Source organism: Lupinus angustifolius, chromosome LG01 (assembly GCF_001865875.1).
Source record: "Lupinus angustifolius cultivar Tanjil chromosome LG01, LupAngTanjil_v1.0, whole genome shotgun sequence".
Taxonomy (NCBI): Eukaryota; Viridiplantae; Streptophyta; class Magnoliopsida; order Fabales; family Fabaceae; genus Lupinus; species Lupinus angustifolius.
In genome coordinates this window covers 32,475,446-32,500,715 of record NC_032009.1, presented here as the reverse complement: position 1 = coordinate 32,500,715, position 25,270 = coordinate 32,475,446, and the positions used below count along the sequence as shown (strand labels likewise).

Sequence of the window (25,270 nt, the reverse complement as noted above, 5' to 3'; positions counted from 1 at the left end):
CCTTTTGAAGATGAGTTAAGAAGAAAGAAGCCTCCAAGACGACCTTCTCTCTACCTTGATTAATTCCTAAAATTATTTCATTATAATGAGTTTCATGTAATTTTATTAATAATCCTTTTTATAATGGACATACTCTAATTATTTTTATCACATTGACTATTAATAAAGCCAAAAAAAGTGGTAACCACCATGCATGACATAATTTTAATATTCCATTTTTATCTTTTTTAACCTCTCTCCTTAATAACTAATAAAAACTTTTACACAATACTAATATCTAACAATCATATAATAATTTTTATATTCTTAAATCCACATTTTTCTTTAAGTTTATATATTGCAATAAGAATAAAATAATTATAAAATAAATATAATACTAAAAATAAAATATAAATAGAGAATAACTTATGTCATTGCTTCTCTTTTATGCATTTTTTTTACATTATAAATATAATTTTTTTCTCTATATTACATAATTATATTATATACCATTCTATATATGACTTATGTAGTAATTATTAACACAAAATTTATCGACATTATAAAATGTATTTACATTATTAATATCATTTTATATTTACATTATTCTAAGGTTACAAGAGAGAAGCATCTGAAAATGAGAATGTAGAATTATGATTAAGGTTTTAATATCGTATAATAAAGTAATACACGAGTTTCTTAATTCAATAAAATAAAATAAAATTTCAAAAATGGTGGGACAATAAATTCACTTTTAGTAATAAGCATGTATCTTAATTTCTGCAACATTGGGATAATACAATTTCAATAAATTTAATTTCAACATAATTATACATATCAAAATAATGTATATTGATTCAAATGTAAGAGTATATTACATGAATAATTAATACACATATCAATAATTTATTGTAATTCAATAATGTTTGATGAATTTGATGTTTTTTTTGTTTCCTACATATATCCTCACATTGGAGGCAATCATGTCCGATCCGGGAATATCCACATGTGCGTGGGTTCTAACTCTCCCAGCGAACATTTTTTCCATCTACAAGACTCGAACCCGAGACCTTGCTTAAGGGGAATCAAACGTATACCACTCGAACCAACGCCCGTTGGTAATGAATTTGATGTTTGATTACAAATTTCACAATTATGACATTTGCAATTATGAAAATTGAATTTGCATCGGATAAACGTTACTAACTTATTTTTATGTCATTCAAATTTTAAAATGGTTATATTTGGATGTAAAAACTAATGACTATTTAAATTTAATCATAATAATATATATTTCATAATTATGTAACATGTAAGAGATTAACTTTCAAACATAAATAAAAAAAATAATGGTATAAAAAAATGATCTAAAAATAAGATACAAAATGTTAATTTATTAAAACAAAATTTAATTAAAAATAGTTACTAACTAGAAAATAAAAATAAGTAAAAGTACAAAATAAATATATAGTATTAAAGAATAAAAAAATATTTTGAACATATTATGAACTAAAGTTTGATTTATTGTAATCATTTTGACTTACATGTCTATTTTTTGTTTCAACTCATACAAATATAATATTTATATTCTATTTTTAAATTATTATATGACTTTATTTAACTTAAAACTTAGATCTTTCATTTAAATATAAATATTAAATACATTTTTCAGTGTCAACCAAATCAATCGGTGCGAATCGTATGAGTATACAACTAGTTATAAAGAAAATTATTACATTGTGGAATTATTTATATCATATTTATATATAAAAAGATGATAATGTAAACATTTTATTTTATATAATTATGTTTGTCAGAAATTATTCCCAAGTCAGCACATAAAATTCTATCCATAAATGAATTAATGGTCAATCACTTTTATTCACATTGAGTATAAAAAATTTTACATTGTCAATCTATCATCCACTATTAATTTATATTATTTTTATTTGAGAGTTAATGATTATTAACACATAAATAATTGATAATATGATGATATTATAAAAAACACTTATACTATTAGTATATATATATATTAAATTCATTTAATATAACAACTTTTGAGAATAACAATAAATATTAAAAGTAAATCCTTCTCTAAATCTAATTGATACTATCAATGTAAATGTTCATGCATGAACCGTGTATCCTTTATTATTTATTTGCGTTATATTTTTGAAATATTAATAATAATTAAAAATAAATAATAGATAATAAATTAAAAATAAATAATAGATAATAAATTAAAAATATATAAACTCTTATATCTTTGTACATATATTTTTCCTTCATTTAAATATATTTTCTTTTGTTTCGGTAGATATAGTAAACTTGAAATGAATTTAAGCAGGAAGCATAACGACAGAGTAAAAAACCGAAGAAGCCCCTACCACAACTCCAGGTGGACGAGGATATCCGTGTCATTTTGTAATTAGGGTTTCCATCTTTCGCCCAAAGGGCGATTCAGAAAAGGAATCATTGACATCAGGCAATACCTCACCCAAAACATAGACGACAGACCAATAAGAAACATAAACAACAGAACTAGAAAAAACAAAAACCCTGTTGACACAGTACACGTGTCTAAATCAACGAATGAGAAAGAAACAATGAGATCAGAAAGTAACCCGCGGGTGAGATAGAGAGTGGGAAAAGAGAGTGTGTTGGTGCTATTTGAATCACCGCTTTTGTATGAACAAAACCCTCTCTCCCCAAAAACCCAAACCCTTGGCGGCTGCGAGACCCGTTGTTCTCTCTCTCTCTCTCCCTCCGTGTTTCTCTCTCTATCACTCTCTCGCTCCTATTAGGGTTTCGATTTGGGGCTAAAACCCTTCGATTCTGATTTGCTCTATTCCGATTTTAGGGGTCTGCTATTTCTTTTTCTTCTACAAGAACAAGATCTCGATATTGATTTGGATATGGCTACTGTTGCTAGTCCCGCTGATCGTATCCTTATTCATTTTTGGTTTGTTTTATTTTTGTCTCTTTTGTGAAATTGATGTGTTTTGTTATTTTTTTATTTGTTTTTAGTTAGCCTCTGATTGGATCTATAAAGGATTTGAGTTTTGCTGTCATATTTGGTTTAGGTTTTACTGCGATTTTTTGTCGCTCTAGGGATTTATGCTATATGCGTGTTCACGTGTTTGTGTGTTTGTAGAGTTTTATAATTTTTGTTGAGATTGACTATTGGGATTGAAATACTCTGAATTGAGTCGTTTGAATTTTTGGGTGGTTTTGTGAATTTGAGTTTTGAAGTTATGGGTTCTATGTTTGTTGGTATTGGGTATTGTCTGCATTTTGTGCTAGGGTTTATGCTTGCAGAAAACTGATTATTAGAACGTTGTATTCCTTTACCCTCTGCTTTACACAGAAACAACTGATTTGCTACAAACGTTGCCACTAGACACTAAGCCCAAGCCTCTGGAAATTCCTGAGAATACCAAGAAGGTCAATTTTTATTCTTTTTAATCTCTGTTGATGGAATTTATGATTGAAAGTGTTTATGATGCTAGCCTTGCATTTTAAATTTTAAATATTTTATGACAGCTGAAATCAATTTCAAACAAACTCATGTATGTTTTAAGTTGAAATATTTTATAACACAATTTGAATTTAATTTGTGTTATTAAGTTGAATTTTCCAATTTTGTACAGGCCTCTGGCAATCAATATGGAACAGTTGATTCAGGAAATGCTCTGAATGGCCAGGTCCCACCTTATGACCGGTCCGTAACACCTCTTTTACAAGAATTTGCGGATCCCAACTTGTGTTACCTTCCAAGTGGTTACCAGTCTACAGCCTATTATTATGGTGGTGAGTGTGTGGGTTAAAACTGAACCAAATGAAGATGTTTATCTGTTATGATTCATTGCTTAAAATCTGTAAGTTGGATAATGTACATATGTAAGAATTTATTTATTGATTTCTGTCCTATTTTTTTTAAGGCTACAATGGGACTGGTAATGAGTGGGAAGATTATTCAAGATATCTGAATCCTGAAGGAGTTGATATCACTTCTGTAAGTTTTTTACACTTCCTTTAGTACAAAAGTTTTTGTGATCTTTGACTTCCAAGCTAATGTATTATTTTCATACAATTAATTGTCAGGGAATTTATGGGGATAATGGGTCAATGGTATATCACCACGGATATGGATATGCGCCCTATGCCCCTTATTCGCCAGCAGGGTCCCCAGTTCCAACCATTGGAAATGATGGGCAGCTGTATGGGCCTCAACACTATCAGTATCCTCAATATTTCCAGCCATTGACTCCAACTAGTGGTGGGTCTTTTGCACCAACTGCAACAGTTCCTCCCCTGGGGGAGATTACCTCATCTGTAGCGGCTGATCAGAAGCCTCTTCCTGTGGAAACAGCTAATGGAAATTCTAATGGTGTCACAAATAGTGGCAACACAAAAGGTAATAGTGGTGCTGCACCTGTTAAACTGGCCTATCAAAATTCTTTTACTTCCAATGCTTCAAATAAAAGGGGTGCTGTGCCAGGTCGTGGCCCTACTTCAGGGTATCAGGATCCTAGATTTGTATTTGATGGAGTACACTCACCTATCCCTTGGTTAGATGCCACACTATTTCCAGATGGGCAGCAAAGACCTGTAAGTAGCACAACAATTACATCATCAGTAGCAGGTGGCAATAACAGCACTGCATCAAGGAACCAGAATTTCCGTCCTAATTCTCAATTCATGGTATGCAGCTCTGCATAATTTATGATTGTTTGCAAGTATTTGGATTGGTTGCTTGCTTCATCAGTTGATTTTTTATTACACCTTTTGAACTCCTTCCATTGTTATTTTCTTCTAATGACAGGGCCTACAACATCCAAGGCCAATTCCTGCCATGGGTGCAACCCCTGGCTTTATAAACAGGATGTATCCAAACAAGTTATATGGTCAGTATGGAAACACAGTGAGGTCTGGTATTGGTGGTTATGGAACACATGGATTTGATTCTCGTGCAAATGGAAGAGCTTGGTTAGCTGTGGACAATAAATACAAAAATAGGGGACGTAGTGGTGGGTACTTTGGCTATGGCAATGAGAACGTGGATGGGTTGAATGAACTAAACCGTGGACCAAGAGCCAAGGGTAATAAGAACCAAAAGGGTTTTGCTCCAACAATACTGGCAGTCAAAGGGCAGAACTTGCCAGAAGATGTAAGCAAGGGTGAGGAGAAAGATAAGATTAGTTCTGTTCCAGACCTGGATCAGTATAACAAATCTGAGTTTCCTGAAGAATACACTGATGCTAAATTTTTCATCATCAAGTCTTACAGCGAGGATGACATCCACAAAAGCATCAAGTATAATGTATGGGCTAGTACACAAAATGGCAACAAGAAACTTGATGCTGCTTATCAAGAGGCCCAGCAGAAACCCAGTGGTTGCCCTGTATTCCTATTTTTCTCTGTAAGCAAACATTGTTGATGGTTCAATCATTATCCTCTGTTTATTTGGTAATTTTATCTGATTTGTTTAATGGCTATGCAGGTTAATACCAGTGGGCAATTTGTTGGTGTTGCGGAAATGATTGGTCCCGTTGATTTTAACAACAGTGTTGAGTACTGGCAGCAAGATAAGTGGAATGGCTGTTTTCCCCTTAAGTGGCACATTGTTAAGGATGTTCCTAACAATTTATTGAGGCACGTTACCTTAGAAAACAATGAGAACAAGCCTGTTACTAACAGTAGGGATACCCAAGAGGTAATTTGATTCTGCTCCTGAGGTGATACTAACTTGTAGTGATATGCTTTTCATCTGATCATCCTAGTTAATGTATGCAGGTATTGTTGGAGCCAGGTCTGAAGTTGATCAAAATTTTTAAGGAGTTTAGCAGCAAGACGTGCATCCTGGATGATTTTGCGTTTTATGAGGCTCGTCAGAAGACAATTTTGGAGAAGAAAGCAAAGCAACAAGTTCCAAAGCAGGCATGGCATCTTTTTGACTATTTTATTCCTGGTTGCTATAATGTAGTGTCCTATGGAATTCTTTGATCTCACATGCTTATAATTTTTTTGTTATTTCAATGCTCCCATTGCAGGTATGGGAAGGGAAACCCACTGACGAAAAGGCAGAGTTAAATGGGGAAGTTAAAGCTCAAAATCCAGAAGTTGCCGCAGAATTGCTGAAGGACTTGACTCTAGCTGAGAAGGATACCGATGACCACAAACTTTCTAAGAATGAATCTGTTGCTAAAACTGGAGATGCCCCAAAGGGTGCTAAACCAGTTCTATCCGAGACTAAGATTGTAGCAAATGGGGTTGCTAATGGTTTCTAAGCTATGTTCTATGATGGTGGTTCCGATGTTGTTTCAGTGGATATATTGCTCCTTGGGCAATTGAATACTGAGCAATTGGTTCCACCATATTGAATCCGTCTGGCCTTCTCTTGTGTTTGAAGATGATATATGGACTGGTTGGTGATGATAAAGATCCGTTTGAGATTCGGCTTGGCGGAGGTAGATCATAGAATGCTAGCACCAACCCCTTTTGGTTGGGTTTTGTTTACAGTGGTTAGCTCCTAGTAGGTTTTTCTTTACTGCCTAGGGTTTCTGGTTCTTAGTTTTTCTGCTTAAAAATCTCTGCTTATATCTTGTTTTATTTGGACTTCACCTTTCTTCCTTTTTGTTTCCTTTATTTGGTTGGCCGTTTCCTGTCTTGTAAATCTTTGTACTACTGTTGTTTAAGACAGAAGTAAAAGCAAGATGGGAAATAGTGATGAAGATATACTGGTTTTTAAGTTTTTGGTTTACCTAGTTTTTAAGCTTTATTTATTTATGTCTGATTGACTTGAGCATACTGGAGAAATAGTTTGGACAATCTATTATGTAATAGGGTGTTTTCTGGCTTATGAAGGTCCCCTTTTTGTTTAATTCATATTATTCATATTTATTTATTTCACCGTTTTCTGTCCAAGGTTCATGATTTATTTTTTGTATTTTCATGTTGATGATGTAGTTTCTAGTATCTCAAAGTGACTAAATACTGTCTTTTGGATTCATCTTTGTCATCTTGTAGATGTTTTTATTCCAATTTTGTATCTCCTAAATGGTTCTAACTTCTCTTGGCAAAGATAGTTTTCAACGTCTTCCAGTGTTAAGTTTGTTCCTTCAAACCTGTCCTTTGGTATTTAACCAATACAATTAGCGAGCTAATTAAGCATAGATTCGTTCATGGTAAGATCTCATTCCTTAAACGGAATTGCTGAATAACCTCAGAGCCTTATGCAGGTATTCGGAAGAGATTAAGAAGTAAAATTGATCAATTCCTAGTATATGGACATTTTATTGCCTGAAAAGACGGAGTATATATATAGAACTTTGTTCTAAAATGTGTTCCAACTAAATCTAGTTAGACATAATGATATCTACACAGGGTATCCACTCCTGAAGTTCTCTTTTAAATGAACATAATTATACACTTTAATCTGTTTTCTTATAGTGTTCCCCCACGGCCTCACTTTATCCCTATAATGAAAATTATAGTTCATAACCAAAAATCCCTACACATTGGAAGTTTATTTTGGTCACATTGAAATTCATAAGGAACACAAACAGTCAAAATTAGGATACTTAGTTTCATCATTTCATTCATTATAGGGAATTAGTATTGACTCCTTTTCTGCTACATGAACAGAAACAGAATTGGGAACTGATTCTCTTGAGGATGAAATTAAGAAACCTTCAATAAATAAACTATAAGAAAATAAAAATTCAGCACACCAAAAGTAAAGAAGAAAAACTGATACTTGGGAATAAAATCAAAAGAAAAGATATAGAAATCTCAAACACTGATGTGTTAAAGCAGTGGACAAAACTTGGAACATCACTGTAAAGAGGTTAAACCAAGCTAGAAAGTTGGAACTAGTGAGAGCCCACAAAGGGAGAAAAGAGGTTAAACCAATTAAAGAATACATTCAATGGTTTCTATGAAGAGCAACCATAGGAGAGGATGTTTAAAAGGAAGTTCTTTATGGCAATTAAAGAAAGAGACAATATTCGCCAAAATGACTATAATTGAAATTCTTGAGTTCCCTCTGCCATTAAATGGAGGAGACAGGAGACCCATTATCAATTCCCATTAGCTGCTGATGAGAATTTACATTGTTAAATCCTTAGGAAAGATGCCAACAAGCAAGAAGGGTTATGCCCAGTTGTGAAACTCGCTAGTTTTACCTAAATTAGTCGAGGTAAACTCAACTCGCAAATCTACTCTAAATAATATTAAAAACAGTTGTAGAATCCAAACATATAAGAATGATGTCCAAAAGTAACATATATGGCACTAAAAGTAAACAAAAATCACAAGGCATGATAATATAAGGTTCTAGAACTCGAATGCAGCAAGGATATCTGAATGGGCAGAGGCTACAACAGGATTAGGGTCTTGTTTCACATTATAGCATCTTTTCATGTTTTGGAGCCAAATTTCTATAACATTAGGTCATTTATTCCACTTACACTCATACAACCGATTCAACCCATCACCAAAGCGTTGGTCTATTAGTATAAGACCCGATAGATCCTCCACATGACTAAAAAGGTCCAGAGTTCGATTCCTGGAAGTGAGACTTATTGAGAGACACAATCATACATCGCAAAAGGAATTAATTTCTTAGCCATAGACGAGGGACCTTGGTAGTAAAAAAAAATCATTCAACCAGTTGTAACTCATGGTTTTCACAACAACCATCGTATGAATCTCCATTCATTCGATTTCATAACAATTTTGATGGTCGAATGCAATTACAAATATGTATACAGCATCTACCTTATTACTATATATGAACTAATCTTAATTCATTCAATGTCTCACATAAATTATGATTAATTCAATGATAATAAAGTAATTAAATACCTTGGTTTCTGGAAAATATAATCGACATCAGATTTGATAGACTTCAAGAAATCTGAGCATAGCAATGTTCAGAGAAGTGATTAAAATGTGACAATACAGCGTTAATGTTCTGAAACCTTCCCAACCTGAAGGAAATCGAAATTGATAATTAGAATATGATAGATAGTGATAATAATAACATTGTAAGAATAGAAAAAAAGAAGGTATATGAAAATTGTTGAGATCGTTAGAATTGATAAATGTTTTGAATCCATTGGATACTTGTTCCCAACCCAATTTTCGACTTTCTTTTTCTCACAATTCCAATTCCTCCGTTGCTGAGTAAATATATTGCTCTCTATCTGGGCTTCTATTTCAAACGGGCTTCTTGCTATTTGAAAATAGTTATAACCCAATATTGCTTTTAAATAATAATAGTTTTTTTATTGGAAGAAATTCACTTACTTCAAAATTAAGTTTTATAATCGTATTAATTTTTTCATTCATGACCTTATATCAGATATATTTAGGAATGGTGCTGTATATGGATGGGGGTTGGGACATTAGGGGAGGTGAACATGGATGACATTGCTATGAGGTGAGGGGTGGCGATAATTGGTTAAGGGTTAAGATGTAAATTATGAAGTAGGGTCAATTTATTTATAGATCCCCATTATTTGAATGATACAAAAATGTCAACTTGGGCTTCATATTTGGGGTAAAAAGAAGTAAGTACAGAGACCCTCCACAAATCCAGCAACCACAGTTTCTATATAATGGATCATTAAGGCTGTAAGGGTTCAAGTTGGTCTTTTCATTTATTATTGGAGTTGGTCATTGGTTCTTATAGCATAAATTGAAGAAGGAAAATTAAACCTTTTACAACAGGAGGTCACCTAAAGTAAATAACAATTATAACTTCTTTTAAATGAAGTGAAAAAACCACTGAAAAATAGGTACATGAAGAGAACACATTTAATAAGCAGTGCAGATAATTCAAGTAGCATATAAGGTTGGTTCCTGATTACCAATTTTTCATGCTGAAATTAGTTCACAACTAAATTAAAATGCAATGGTCATTCATGCTTATACCTCAATTTTTGCACATACTACCAAGCAACAACAGCAGCTATTATGCACTGGGAAAAACAATATTGCATCACTATGTCATGACCCTTATCCAAGGCATGTCTACCACTAATGTTGTAATTTGAGTATATCTCATAAGCAACAGGTAGATATCCTGAATAATCTTGTAGTAATTGATGTATCGCGTCATAGATAGCAAGGCAAGATAGGGAGAAAAGGTCACTACTTAATGTTGTAAGGTATGATTATAAAAGAACTGAAACAGGAGATACCATAAATAGGTCTAGAAAAGAAAAGTAAAACAAAATCTAATCATATGTTTCATGTTTCATGCAGGTGAACACCATATTTTCACCTAATCACAATGAAGGTATTAGCCAATTTATATTCAAGTAGCTTCAGCTAAGTAAGATTGCTAGCAAGTTATAATATTCAACCGATAAACAACAGTTCCAGTAGCAAAGAAGAAAGAAATTAGGAAAATGGTATAACCTGACATTAACATTATTCAAATAGAAGTTAACAAAACAATTCTGAATAAATTCCCTGCAGGTTCCATCTCAATTTCAGTACAATTTCCTGGCACACAAAATGACTGCATTGTAGAAGGACATTTAAAGGTCTAAACAAAACTAAAACAACTCATTATTCAGGATAATCATGAAAAGAAGCAACAACATAATATGGTCAACTCATAACCTAGTTCCTTAACTAGTAACATAAGCAAGATAACAATTTTAATAGATGGAATAATTCTCACTGGCTCCAGGCCACAAGTTTTTGTAGATAGCCCTGGCAATCGGAAGAATAGCAATAAGTGCAATCTGCAGCTGCTCCGAGCTACTTGTTCTCACACTGATCTGTCCACTGAGCTTGTTGTTCAATCCAGCACGAACACCCATCTTATAATTTCGTCCAAGTGAAAACTGGGACTGAAAATTGGCCCCTAAAGCCAAGTCTCCTCTCCACTTCACCAGAGAAAGGCTCAATGAAGACTGGTCCTGACCAATCGGAAAATCTGCCTCTCTGAGCCTTACTTCAACATTGGCGCCATAAACAGAATCACCCTGACAACGCACAGTCCCTGTACTACCCACCAAGACCAAGCGTTTTCCCAGAGCTATCTGATCCTCCACTTTTAGACCAGTGGACACATTTTCACCTAAAAAGGTCACAGACAACCCAGCAGCAGTTTTATTTCTCTTGAAATTTTTGAACTTTGTCTCTCCTTTAACAATGTAAGCTAGCTGCTTTCCAATGTTCTGAATGTCAAAGCCTGCCATGGTCGATCCATTCTCTCCATGTTTTGAAGCAACCGAGGAATCCAAATGGAGGCTGAAATCTTTCTTATCCTTTGTCATCTGGACAGTAACAGCAGCAGGGAATTGACTCAATATGGCTAGAGTCTGCTCAAGGTTAACACCATCATAACCACAATCATGGTCCCAACTGTGCGTGTCTAACACTGGCCTTGTCAGAAGCTGGGAAGTTGGTTCCAAGAAACGGTATCTATAGGCCGGATTGTCACTGTCAAAGGATGGTGGCAGGGCCATGTCAGGCAATGGAACTGGCACAGCAGCTGGAGCTTCATTCTCTTGATCATCATCTTCCGGGTAACCAGAATCATTAGCATTAGCTGTACCTTTTTTCTTCATAGCTCTCATCCTTCTCAGCTCATCTTTCCATTGCTTCTTCTGAAGAAGTTTCACCCGGTAATCATACTCCTCCACATATGCCTTTTGCTGTTCTCTACTAAGCTTAGCAATTTGAGCTTTCCTGAGAGGCTTAAATGGTGGGAGCTGGTCATATTCATCTTCCTCTTCATCTAAATCAGAATCAGACAAGTCAGCCTCAACATCAGAATCGCCATTGTCAACACCACCTTGATCAGAAGCAAGTTTCGGATGGGCACGTGACTGCAATAGCCAAGATAACAAGTACGGAAGTGGTGGGGAGCGGCTTCGGAAACCAAACAGCCTACGGTGGTCAAATGATTCCTGAGCTTTTGATAGATTACTAGCTTCGGAGAGAATCTTCATTGAATAGCATAGAAGCAGCAGCAGTGGTCTCCAGGTTTGACCATTAGGGAGCACCTTCTGACCATCTCTATTTTTTCGACAAGAAGGATGGTTCTCAACAAGAGAGACTGGATTCATCAAATTTGGATTCATAAGTCGTAGATCGCCAACACCTTGTCCAATTGTTTGTTGAACTATATGAGATCTTTGAGCAACAAATACATCATAAGTCAATGGGGCACCTGATGGCCCATCTGGAGGAGCAGAAGCACCATGGGTCAGCGTAACTACAACATTTCGCCAGATTGACGGACCCAGGGCACTTGTGATTGACTTTAATAATGGAAGGTCATTCAGATCCCTAGTCTGTAGGTCCAAGCGATCCACATAGAGGACAATATCAGGGGGTGATTTCTTTGTCACCTTTTTTATCATAGATAAGACTTTTCTATTGTCACTTTGTTCCAATGCAGAAGATTTCAGACCAGGTGTGTCAAAAACCCTTAACTTCACTCCATCAACCATCCCAACAATTTCTGTCACTTTAGTTGTAGCAGGACCATATGCACTAAAGCTGGTCTTGGTTTCACCAAAAATTGAATTTATTGTAGCACTCTTGCCCACACCTGTTTTCCCAAGAACCAGTATGGTTATAGAATAATCCAAATCCCTTCCCTCGGCTTCAAGCTGGGAAGCACTCTCCTTTGCAGCATCTAAGCTAAATACTTGACCAGTTTGCCTCCCTGCAACAAGTGTCAACCGGTACAGCACCTGTGCTGCTATTGATTCCTCTGTGGTAAAACCAAGTCTCTGAACCAGTCTTAAGAATTTAATTCTAATTTGCTGCAATTTCTCCAGTTTATCTTTCTCTTCTTTACTTAAGTTGATATCAGAATCAGTACCAGCTCTGTTAATGGAAGGAGTGAAAAGATTAGCACGATTTGATCGCATGGCAGGCTTACCAGGCTGGAGTGACGGTCCCAAACCGGCGGGACGCTCTACAGAGAAAAGCCTTGATCCATCTTGGGAGGTTATTGTGATATTTCCACCATCTTGACCTGCGCCTGATGCTGCCTTCAAAAGAGCAGCCAAGGTAGCACTATCAAACAGCTCCTTCTCATCTCCATCATCATCAGTTTCCACATCTTCATCAGAGTCAGTCACAATCTGGCCATCGATTCTCTGATCCCTTGAACTCCCACCAACAATCTGTTGCTCTTCCTCTTCCAAATCCTCTAAGTAATTTTTGGGAGCACCAGAGCTGTCATCGCCACCATGTTCTTCCTCATCAACCTCGCTAGAGGCATCAACGAAGTTTTCAGTTTCCCCCTCATCAGCATGAGCCTCAATGTCAATGCCATCTTGCACAACATGACCCTTGAGAGGAGCACTGTCACTCTTCTGCCCATCATGTCCAGTACCGTCATCATCAACTCCAGCACTAACATTTTGAGCAGACTCAGCATCACCATCTGCAACTTTACTATCAAAAACATCTTCAGCACCCTGCTGCTCAGTTGGAACAATCACGTTATCTAGGCTAATGCCACGAGCCGGAGCCTCCACCCCTTCAATCTCAGGCTCCTCAATATGGGTTCTAGTTTCCTCCTTATCAGCATGGACATCAGTGTTTATGTCATCTTGGACAGATTTCACACTTTCATCCTTCTCAAGAGGAGCAATGTCATTCTTCTGCCCATCATGTCCAGTACTATCATCATCACCAACTCCAGCAATAACATTTTGAGCAGACTCAGCATCACCATCTGCAACTGTACGATCCAAAACATCTTCAGCAACCTGCTGCTCAGTTGGAACAATCACATCATCTAGGCTAATGCCACGATCCGGAGCCTCCACCCTTTCAATCTCAGGCTCCTCAATATGGGTCCCAGTTTCCCCCTTATCAGCATGGACAATAGTGCTTATATCATCTTGGACATCCTTCACACTTTCATCCTTCTCAAGAGTAGCAATGTCGCTCTTTTGCCCACCATGTCCAGTACTATCGCCATCATCAACTCCGGCACTAACATGTTGAGCAGGTTCAGTATCACCATCTGCAAACTTACTATCAGAGACACCTTCAGCACCCTGCTGCTCAGTTGGAACAACCACGTTATCCAGGCTAATGCCATGAGCCAGAGCCTCCACCCCTTCAATCTCAGGCTCCTCAATGTGGGTCCCAGTTTCCCCCTTATCAGCATGGACATTAGTGCTTATATCATCTTGGACATCCTTCACACTTTCATCCTTCTCAAGAGTAGCAATGTCGCTCTTCTGCCCATCATGTCCAGTACTATCGCCATCATCAACTCCGGCACTAACATGTTGAGCAGGTTCAGTATCACCATCTGCAAACTTACTATCAGAGACACCTTCAGCACCCTGCTGCTTAGTTGGAACAACCACGTTATCCAGGCTAATGCCACGAGCCGGAGTCTCCACCCCATCAATCTCAGGCTCCTCAATATGGGTCCTGATTTCCCCCTTATCAGCATGGACATTAGTGTTTATGTCATCTTGCACAGCCTTCACACTTTCATCCTTCTCTAGAGGAACAATGTCACTCTTCTTCCCATCTTCAACTCCAGCATCAGCAATCTTACCAGACTCAGCATCTCCATCTGCAACCTTATCATCAAAAACATCTTTAGCACCTTCCTGCTCGATTGGATTAAATCCATTGTCCAGGCTACCACCATGAGCCGGAGCCTCCACCCCGTCAATTTCAGACACCTCACCAACTTGTTCCACTTTATCCCCAACAACAACCACTCCTCCACCAGACTCCACATTAACTCGTACACTTTCCACAATGGTGTCCCCACCACTATTAAATTTGACAAGACCATCATTCTTGTCATCAACATCGCCATCATTCTTATCAATATCACCACTACTATTAAATTCAACACCATCATTCTTCTCAACAACAACATCATTCTTATCAACATCACCACCACTAGTAAATTCAACACCATCATTCTTATCGACAACAACATCATTGTTTTCAACAACAACATCACCATCATTGTTCTCAACAACAACATCATCATTCTTATCAATATCACCACCGCTACTAAATTCAACATCATCAATTTTATCAACAACAACATCACCATCATTCTTATTAACAACATCACCATCATTCTTATCAACGACATGCTTAGACTTATCATTATCATCATCATCATGTGCTAATTCTACAGGCAAAGAATCAGAATTACCAGTTTCACCACTCCCGGAGTTGTTGTCGAAACCATCCTTCTGTCTATCATCTAAAAGCTCATTCCTTTCCACTTCCTTTTCTTCCTTAGCAACCACCTCGTCCTTATTCTTCAATCCACCATCCAATTCAACACCATTCTCAACATCAGCAACACCATCAAAACCTGAAGTCTGAAAACCCTTATCATCACTAGAAGCCTCAACAAACACTTCATCATCATCCTCACCAAACTTTTCTTTCTCACCAACCCCATCATCGAGTGTTACCTTGGGAACAGGAATCTGAGACTTGGGGGTGAAAAAATCACCAGAATTTGGAGAAAAGTCTTCAATTTTGGGTGAATTTGAAAGTGGGGGTACGTTAACGGGATTCGAGGGTTGGGTATCAAAATCATCGTTGACATTCTGGGACCCATTAACGAGGTTGTTGTCAGTGGAAGAGGGTTGAGAGAGAGAAGGGGAAGATTGAGAATCCATGGATGAAGATGAAGAAAGGGATAAGGAAGATGAAAAGAGAGATAAGAATTTTCTGTTTCTCTCTCTCTCTCACTATTATATGAGACGAGAAATGAAGAAGTAAGAATGAGAAAGAGATAAGGTTTTAGACTGAGCCGCAAGGAGGGGTTTTAAGTTTAACAAATGGGAGTCCCTAGGTATTTTTTTAAAATTAAATAATATCTCGCGACTACCCAAAAAAAATACTTATATCGATTTTATTATAATGTATCGGAAAATTTATGTGGATAGTGTAGTCACACGTTTAGTATATGTTTCAAAATATTTACGGAAATAGTGTATTTTTAGGGAAGTCGTGGATGGTCGGGGGGAAAGTCGTGGATGGGGTCCACGACTTTGGGAAGTCGTGGATTTTTATGAGAACCTAGAGGTCCATGGTTCAACACCCACCTATTGCTTTTTTATTTATTTATAACTTTGACATATATTATTTATAAAAGGACTATCATACATTATGGTTAAATTGCATTATATTCATTACTGAATTTTGTACATTTTTATTTTATATTGTTTTAAACAATTAGGCAATGAATAAAAATGTATAAAATTTGGTAATGAATATAATGCAATATACTCATAATGTATCATAGTACTTGTAGAAATAATATATGTCAAAGTTATAAATAAAAATAAAAAAAAGCAATAGGTGGGTGTTGAACCATGGACCTCTAGGTTCTCATAAAAATCAAGAACCACTAGGCTACATAACTATTTTATTATTAATATACAATGGAAGTCGTATTTAGGGTACACGACTTCCGTAGAGAGAGAATATGTCAGGGAAGTCGTGGATGAGATCCACGACTTCCCGAAGTCGTGGACCCCATCCACGACTTTCCCCCGAAGTCGTGGATACCATCCACGACTTCCCGAAAAATACACTACTTCCGTAAATATCTTGAAACATATACTAAACGTGTGATAGTGTAGTTTGACTACACTATCCACGTAAATTTTCCTAATGTATCCTCTTATTCTATGAGTCCCTTTTCACGATGTATGTTGTTCTTTCTGACAAATATTTTTTCTAAAAATCAAACCATCGACATTTGATCTATTTGAAAATCTAATATTATCTTATATCATTAGATTAACGACTTTTCTTTAAATACCTATGGTAATAGTAAGAATAAGATTGAGCATGTCTTCATTTTTCATCAAAATGGCTGGATTCATGGTATGGATGAGTTGAGACAATCAAAACTTGTCATCGTCTCATTTGCTTGCATATGAGTCACCCAAGTTTCATCAACATATATCTTTCTATTTTTAAGGATTTTCTAATACGGGATATCAACCACCAAAACATAATTAGACACTGCGAGAGAGTCCCTTAATAATTTATTTATCACATGAATGTTAAAATGAAACCCTAAACTACATATTAAGAACTCCTAGTCCATTCCTCATGGATCGATACACATTAATAGAATACTAGGATTTTGAAAGCATGAGATTGTCTTCCAACACTCATTTTTAAAATATCATATTTTTTAAATTATAGAACAATTAATAAAAAAATTATAGACAAAAAAGTAATTAAAAAAATAAGATATGGATTTACTGTGAACAATAATGATAAATTTAATTTTAAATAGATAATAAGATGTAAGTTAGAAATATAGATTATTAATAAGTATAAATCTAGATATATATTATTGGTACTAATGATGAATTTAATTTTAATGAGATTCTAGTTATTTTCGTTACAACTGATTTTTCTCTCTCCAACAAATCTAGATCACATCCACTAAAATTGTCAATTCCTTTTATTTATTGGAAGTAGATCATTCACTTTAAGTAAGATAAAATAATTTACTCAATATTTTAGTTATCTAATAATTTAAATTAATCAGTAAATTTGAAACATTAAATTTCCCTATAATGGATAACTAAATTATCTATTATAGAAAAATCTTATTTATTAATATAACTAGCATCTTCACACACATTGTCTTATCGGTCAAACCATTTTTAATTATTAGATACTTATATTATCATAAGTAAATGTTATATAGATATATATTATTGGTACTAATGATGAATTTAATTTTAATGAGACAATAAGAATACGTAATATTTAGAAAAATATATATTATTGGTAGTTGGAAAAATTAGTTAGGTAAAAACTTTATTTTGGGTTGTCAACATAATTTATTTTCTAAATTTAGTTTATGGATTTTCTTTCTCATATTACTCTCACCTTTTTTTCACCCTAGTATAATCATTTACCCAATAACTGCCCCTAAAAATTTGTTTCATCTTTCAATTAATTGTTTTTCCATCCTACCATATATTTTACTGTTCTTTCACGAGTTACATTTAGTTTGACTAAAGTAGAAATTATGAATATTCTAAAATTTAGAATATGTTTGCTTCAGATTATTTTTCACTAAAATCAATTATATATTTTAAAAATGTTTGGATAAACTTATTTTTATTATTCTGAGTTCTTTTATATTATAATTAGTGTTACAGAAGAGACACAAAGAGTGTACCAAATCCACAACATTGTAAAAAAGTTTGATTTTAACCAAACACAAATATTTTTTTTGTTTTATACCCAAATATATAAAAAATTCATCACATATTTTTAATCTTAAATAAATAGCTCCTTATAATATAAAGTTGTTCAATGTTGATTATGAGATTTTAATCATTTTCGTTACAACTGATTTTTTTTCTCCAAAAAATAAGTGATTTTGTTGGAAAACAATACCAAAAAAGTGCATTCTTACTTATTTGTGTTAGATAATAATTTTTATTTTTTAATCTTTATAAACAAGAGCTTAAAAAATCATACACTTGAATTTAATTGTGTATACCAAAAAATAAATTTATTTTTTGTGTTAACATATGAAAGATAAAACATCAAAAAGCAAGAAAACTACTTTCCACGAGGAGGAGTGGGGTACTCAATGAGAAATGAACTTTCATATATTATTTTGTTAAGTTTTCAAATGATTTAGTTTTTTCCGGCATTAAGGGTATTTTTTCACCCTTTTGAGCAAGGAACTAATATTTTTTTATGGTATGTGTTCCCCTTCTAATAAATATCATTTGGATAATTTAATTTGATCTCATATAAATAGGTGCTTTTTATTTTTATGGTTAGAGTTGTTACAATTTTAAAATATTTGTTATTGGTCAATTTGTCCATGTAAGATTCTTATCTAGTCACATAACTTACCATTCTACCTTCATAACATAAAATCCTTACATATGACACCACTTGAATATCTCTTTTAAAAATCACATGCCATTAGAATATATAAACAGAAAAAAATATGTGTATTGATATTGTAAGAGTTTTATATATTGTTGTTATATTATTCACTATTCATATTTAAATATCACTGACTCTTCAAAAGAGATAATTTAAATAAATAGTAGATAGTATAATGTATATTTATAAATATCTACACAAACAATACATAAATATTACATTCTTAAACAAATTCAACTGGTGTAGCCAGTGGCGGAAGTTCTCAAGGACAGTGGGGCAACTGCCCCCTGAAATTTTTTAAAAAATTAGAAAAAATAATATTATTAAAATATGTTTGACCTAAACTTGGGTGTTTAAATTAAATCCAAATTTCTAATTTAGGACGGCATACAAGAGGCACACAAAAGCCACACATTATCACTTTTCCCAATACTTTCTTTATGTTATACTTATATTTCCTCAATTGATGATTAATATTGCAGTATCATTACTCCATATTTGGGTATAATAGAACCTAGAGGTCCATGGTTCAACACCCACCTATTGCTTTTTTATTTATTTATAACTTTGACATATATTATTTATAAAAGGACTATCATACATTATGGTTAAATTGCATTATATTCATTACTGAATTTTGTACATTTTTATTTTATATTGTTTTAAACAATTAGGCAATGAATAAAAATGTATAAAATTTGGTAATGAATATAATGCAATATACTCATAATGTATCATAGTACTTGTAGAAATAATATATGTCAAAGTTATAAATAAAAATAAAAAAAAGCAATAGGTGGGTGTTGAACCATGGACCTCTAGGTTCTCATAAAAATCAAGAACCACTAGGCTACATAGCTGTTTTGTTATTAATATACAATGGAAGTCGTGTTTAGGGTACACGACTTCCGTAGAGAGAGAAAGTCGTGGACCCCATCCACGACTTTCCCCCGAAGTCGTGGATACCATCCACGACTTCCCTAAAAATACACTACTTCCGTAAATATTTTGAAACATATACTAAACGTGTGATAGTGTAGTTTGACTACACTATCCACGTAAATTTTCCTAATGTATCCTCTTATTCTATGAGTCCCTTTTCACGATGTATGTTGTTCTTTCTGACAAATATTTTTTCTAAAAATCAAACCATCGACATTTGATCTATTTGAAAATCTAATATTATCTTATATCATTAGATTAACGACTTTTCTTTAAATACCTATGGTAATAGTAAGAATAAGATTGAGCATGTCTTCATTTTTCATCAAAATGGCTGGATTCATGGTATGGATGAGTTGAGACAATCAAAACTTGTCATCGTCTCATTTGCTTGCATATGAGTCACCCAAGTTTCATCAACATATATCTTTCTATTTTTAAGGATTTTCTAATACGGGATATCAACCACCAAAACATAATTAGACACTGCGAGAGAGTCCCTTAATAATTTATTTATCACATGAATGTTAAAATGAAACCCTAAACTACATATTAAGAACTCCTAGTCCATTCCTCATGGATCGATACACATTAATAGAATACTAGGATTTTGAAAGCATGAGATTGTCTTCCAACACTCATTTTTAAAATATCATATTTTTTAAATTATAGAACAATTAATAAAAAAATTATAGACAAAAAAGTAATTAAAAAAATAAGATATGGATTTACTGTGAACAATAATGATAAATTTAATTTTAAATAGATAATAAGATGTAAGTTAGAAATATAGATTATTAATAAGTATAAATCTAGATATATATTATTGGTACTAATGATGAATTTAATTTTAATGAGATTCTAGTTATTTTCGTTACAACTGATTTTTCTCTCTCCAACAAATCTAGATCACATCCACTAAAATTGTCAATTCCTTTTATTTATTGGAAGTAGATCATTCACTTTAAGTAAGATAAAATAATTTACTCAATATTTTAGTTATCTAATAATTTAAATTAATCAGTAAATTTGAAACATTAAATTTCCCTATAATGGATAACTAAATTATCTATTATAGAAAAATCTTATTTATTAATATAACTAGCATCTTCACACACATTGTCTTATCGGTCAAACCATTTTTAATTATTAGATACTTATATTATCATAAGTAAATGTTATATAGATATATATTATTGGTACTAATGATGAATTTAATTTTAATGAGACAATAAGAATACGTAATATTTAGAAAAATATATATTATTGGTAGTTGGAAAAATTAGTTAGGTAAAAACTTTATTTTGGGTTGTCAACATAATTTATTTTCTAAATTTAGTTTATGGATTTTCTTTCTCATATTACTCTCACCTTTTTTTCACCCTAGTATAATCATTTACCCAATAACTGCCCCTAAAAATTTGTTTCATCTTTCAATTAATTGTTTTTCCATCCTACCATATATTTTACTGTTCTTTCACGAGTTACATTTAGTTTGACTAAAGTAGAAATTATGAATATTCTAAAATTTAGAATATGTTTGCTTCAGATTATTTTTCACTAAAATCAATTATATATTTTAAAAATGTTTGGATAAACTTATTTTTATTATTCTGAGTTCTTTTATATTATAATTAGTGTTACAGAAGAGACACAAAGAGTGTACCAAATCCACAACATTGTAAAAAAGTTTGATTTTAACCAAACACAAATATTTTTTTTGTTTTATACCCAAATATATAAAAAATTCATCACATATTTTTAATCTTAAATAAATAGCTCCTTATAATATAAAGTTGTTCAATGTTGATTATGAGATTTTAATCATTTTCGTTACAACTGATTTTTTTTCTCCAAAAAATAAGTGATTTTGTTGGAAAACAATACCAAAAAAGTGCATTCTTACTTATTTGTGTTAGATAATAATTTTTATTTTTTAATCTTTATAAACAAGAGCTTAAAAAATCATACACTTGAATTTAATTGTGTATACCAAAAAATAAATTTATTTTTTGTGTTAACATATGAAAGATAAAACATCAAAAAGCAAGAAAACTACTTTCCACGAGGAGGAGTGGGGTACTCAATGAGAAATGAACTTTCATATATTATTTTGTTAAGTTTTCAAATGATTTAGTTTTTTCCGGCATTAAGGGTATTTTTTCACCCTTTTGAGCAAGGAACTAATATTTTTTTATGGTATGTGTTCCCCTTCTAATAAATATCATTTGGATAATTTAATTTGATCTCATATAAATAGGTGCTTTTTATTTTTATGGTTAGAGTTGTTACAATTTTAAAATATTTGTTATTGGTCAATTTGTCCATGTAAGATTCTTATCTAGTCACATAACTTACCATTCTACCTTCATAACATAAAATCCTTACATATGACACCACTTGAATATCTCTTTTAAAAATCACATGCCATTAGAATATATAAACAGAAAAAAATATGTGTATTGATATTGTAAGAGTTTTATATATTGTTGTTATATTATTCACTATTCATATTTAAATATCACTGACTCTTCAAAAGAGATAATTTAAATAAATAGTAGATAGTATAATGTATATTTATAAATATCTACACAAACAATACATAAATATTACATTCTTAAACAAATTCAACTGGTGTAGCCAGTGGCGGAAGTTCTCAAGGACAGTGGGGCAACTGCCCCCTGAAATTTTTTAAAAAATTAGAAAAAATAATATTATTAAAATATGTTTGACCTAAACTTGGGTGTTTAAATTAAATCCAAATTTCTAATTTAGGACGGCATACAAGAGGCACACAAAAGCCACACATTATCACTTTTCCCAATACTTTCTTTATGTTATACTTATATTTCCTCAATTGATGATTAATATTGCAGTATCATTACTCCATATTTGGGTATAATTATTGACATTGTTGATACATTTAGAATTTTTGTTATGACAAACACAATATTTTTTATAGTCACACTCAGATTCTCTAATAATTTGATTTTCTAATTATTCATTATATGAATAATTTCATGTTAATGAAATTACCTAAAAATGTACAATGTCTAAACATAAAAAAATTGATTCCTATTTTAAAAGGAAACCTTCTGATAAAGATAATGAAGATGATATAGCTTCGATATCTTTACCCCAACAAAATTCTTCAGTTGGTCAAGTAGTTCAACCAGATCCGCAACCTTCAAAGGTTCAAAAGGTATCAATAGGTGAATATGATATTAATTCTTTAGAACGTGATCTTGGAAAACGACCTCAAATTTGGGAATATCCAATGAATCAAGAGATGAAATTCAGAGACCTTATCTAAATTAGGGACCATATCAATATGATGTTGAAGATTACCCATTAAATAAAGATAAAAAATCATGACGATTTCAATCCACATGGCTCAAAATGTTTCCTTCATGGTTAGAGTACTTTATAGTGAATGATGCTGCTTATTGTTTACCTTGCTATTTGTTCAGTAATAAACCAAGCGCACAGGCTGGATCTGATGTCTTTACTATAAAAAGATTTAGAGCATGGAAAAAAGTCAATGCTGGGAAGAATTGTGCATTTCTTATTAACCTTGGTGGCTCGCCTCACAATAATGCAATAAAAGCTTGTTTTGATTTGTTGAACCAATCTAGGCATATTCGCAATATCTTCAATGTGCAAAGTTCTGATCAAATCAAATAAAATTGGCTACGTCTTAGGATCTCTATCAATTCAATCCGTTGGCTCACTTTTCAAGCTTGTGCAAAGTGTTTTTGAGGTTTGTAGATAAAAATGGTTGCATACAAGAACGATTTTTTGATATTGTGCATGTCAAGGACACTACACCTATCACTCTTAAAAAAGCAATATGTTGTATTCTTTCTCAAAATAATCTTGATGTTTCAAACATTTGTGGCCAAGGGTATGATGGTACAAGTAATATGAGAGGGGAATGTAATGAATTACAAGCGTTGTTTCTCAAAGATTGAAAACTGTTACATTATTTTGTGAGCAACATGACATTTACATTCCTGATTTTAATAAAGCTTATATAGCACGTGAAGGGCGTGCTCGTCATCAAAAGGATCACATCACATTTGAGCATCATTATATGGTGAACATATTTCTAACTACAATTGACAAGCAATTACAAGAGTTGAATCGCAAGTTCAGTGAGCAAACAATGGAGCTTTTAACTCTAAGCACTAGTTTGGATCTTAAGGATGTTTATAAAACATTTAATATTGATAATATATGTATTCTTGTGCAAAAATTTTATCCTATGGATTTCAATGAGCAGGAAAAGATTAACTTGAGATATCAACTTCAACATTTTATTATTGACGTTGTTAGTCATTCAGATTTGAAGAACATCTCAACCATCTCTGAATTAAGTGCAGCTTTGACAAAAACAGGGAAGGTGAATACATATTACTTACTTAATCGAGTTATCTGTCTTATCTTAACTCTTCCGGTTTCTACAACTACTATAGAAAGAGTATTTTCAACAATGAAGATAATCAAAACAAGATTATGTTGTAAGATGGAAGATGAATTTCTTGCAGACAACATGATGATTTACATTGAAAAAGAAATAGCTGAAATATTTTCCTCTGATTCAATCATTGAGGAGTTTAAGTCTTTAAAAGAACGAAGAGCGGCACTTTAACTGAATGTATATTTTTCTTTAACATTTTTAGTTCTTAATTAATGTTATTGATAATTAATATGTTATTTTGAAACTTCGAAATAATTATATATGTTTTTTATATTCTATTATTAATGAATTAATTTTAATCGTAAATTATAATTAAATATTGTTGCTGATGTAAACCAATGGGGTCGACCTATGATTTTTGGAGGCCATGTTCTTGCAAAGAATTTGTAGCATAATTTAGTTTATTTAATTTGCATTGTTATTAATAAATGAGAATTTAATTCTCATGTAGTCTTAGGATTTATGTTTATTTTTCATTCAAGTATTTTAGTATTTAATTTGATGTATTTTGGGGATTGGGAAATTATTTATTTCCTTGTAATTTGGCATAATAGTGGTTAAGTGGTGTAGCATAAACAAGGTGGCATGATAATAGGAACACTGTAACAATTTCAGAACCAACTTGTGGCTATACTTAAGGGATGAAGAGAAGATGATCAAGTCCACTTAAACAAGGAAATTCTATGATTAATTCGAGAAATTTTCAAGGCTAATTCAAATTCAAATCTTCAACAACTCAATCCAACCGAAATTGATCAGATCAAATTAGATTAGGCTTGTTAGGATTATGTTAGTTAGGATTTTATCTTCAAATTTCAATTTTTTAAATTAGATCTTATTTTTATCTTTTCAACAAGACAAATCTGCCTATTTATAATTTTGTTTATTCATTAATAAAGTTAAGTTGAATTTTGAGTAAATTTGAATTGTTTTAGTTGA

The 25,270-nt window shown here is 32.9% G+C and overlaps 2 protein-coding genes and 1 long non-coding RNA gene across 10 annotated transcripts in view; 1 reads left to right on the top strand and 2 right to left on the bottom strand.

Moving 5' to 3' along the window:
* LOC109360909 overlaps positions 1 to 9,126 on the bottom strand; it is a 29,326-nt gene extending 20,200 nt beyond the window's left edge. Inside the window, exon 1 of the long non-coding RNA XR_002109232.1 lies at positions 8,851 to 9,126. This is a non-coding gene — a long non-coding RNA (uncharacterized LOC109360909). The remainder of the gene's footprint in view (positions 1 to 8,850) is intronic.
* LOC109360893 lies at positions 2,672 to 6,869 on the top strand. Of its 3 annotated transcripts, none has more exons than XM_019606113.1 (10): positions 2,672 to 2,925; positions 3,350 to 3,426; positions 3,633 to 3,792; positions 3,924 to 3,997; positions 4,087 to 4,399; positions 4,577 to 4,686; positions 4,808 to 5,404; positions 5,486 to 5,698; positions 5,779 to 5,922; positions 6,036 to 6,869. In XM_019606113.1, exons 1-10 carry the CDS (start codon positions 2,898 to 2,900, stop codon positions 6,270 to 6,272), a joined length of 1,953 nt encoding a protein of 650 aa, XP_019461658.1. In that variant the 5' UTR covers positions 2,672 to 2,897; the 3' UTR covers positions 6,273 to 6,869. The 3 variants fall into 3 exon arrangements, with proteins under 3 accessions (XP_019461658.1, XP_019461649.1, XP_019461640.1); XM_019606104.1 differs by having other exon boundaries at positions 4,484 to 4,686; XM_019606095.1 differs by having other exon boundaries at positions 4,087 to 4,686.
* On the bottom strand, positions 10,426 to 15,776 carry LOC109360861 (translocase of chloroplast 159, chloroplastic-like). 6 transcript variants are annotated; one of them, XM_019606066.1, is made up of 3 exons: positions 14,940 to 15,776; positions 14,110 to 14,882; positions 10,426 to 13,797 (listed from the first exon to the last, which is right to left on the bottom strand). In XM_019606066.1, the coding sequence occupies exons 1-3, from the start codon at positions 15,642 to 15,644 to the stop codon at positions 10,656 to 10,658; spliced, it is 4,620 nt and encodes a 1,539-aa protein (XP_019461611.1). In that variant the 5' UTR covers positions 15,645 to 15,776; the 3' UTR covers positions 10,426 to 10,655. The 6 variants fall into 6 exon arrangements, with proteins under 6 accessions (XP_019461611.1, XP_019461621.1, XP_019461603.1 ...); XM_019606076.1 differs by having other exon boundaries at positions 14,110 to 14,972; positions 15,039 to 15,776; XM_019606058.1 differs by having other exon boundaries at positions 14,110 to 15,298; positions 15,329 to 15,776.

What these genes read in the sequence shown, in the direction of transcription:
- LOC109360861 (XM_019606050.1), bottom strand. Translation starts at nt 15,644, where the DNA reads ATGGATTCTCAATCTTCCCCTTCTCTCTCTCAACCCTCTTCCACTGAC. An exon ending in GAAACTGGGACCCATATTGA is followed by an intron (nt 13,504 to 13,815) that starts GGAGCCTGAGAT and finishes TGAGATTGAAGG; the next exon opens with GGTGGAGGCTCCGGCTCGTG.
- LOC109360893 (XM_019606095.1), top strand. Translation starts at nt 2,898, where the DNA reads ATGGCTACTGTTGCTAGTCCCGCTGATC. An exon ending in GTCCTAATTCTCAATTCATG is followed by an intron (nt 4,687 to 4,807) that starts GTATGCAGCTCT and finishes TTCTAATGACAG; the next exon opens with GGCCTACAACATCCAAGGCC. An exon ending in AGCAACAAGTTCCAAAGCAG is followed by an intron (nt 5,923 to 6,035) that starts GCATGGCATCTT and finishes CTCCCATTGCAG; the next exon opens with GTATGGGAAGGGAAACCCAC.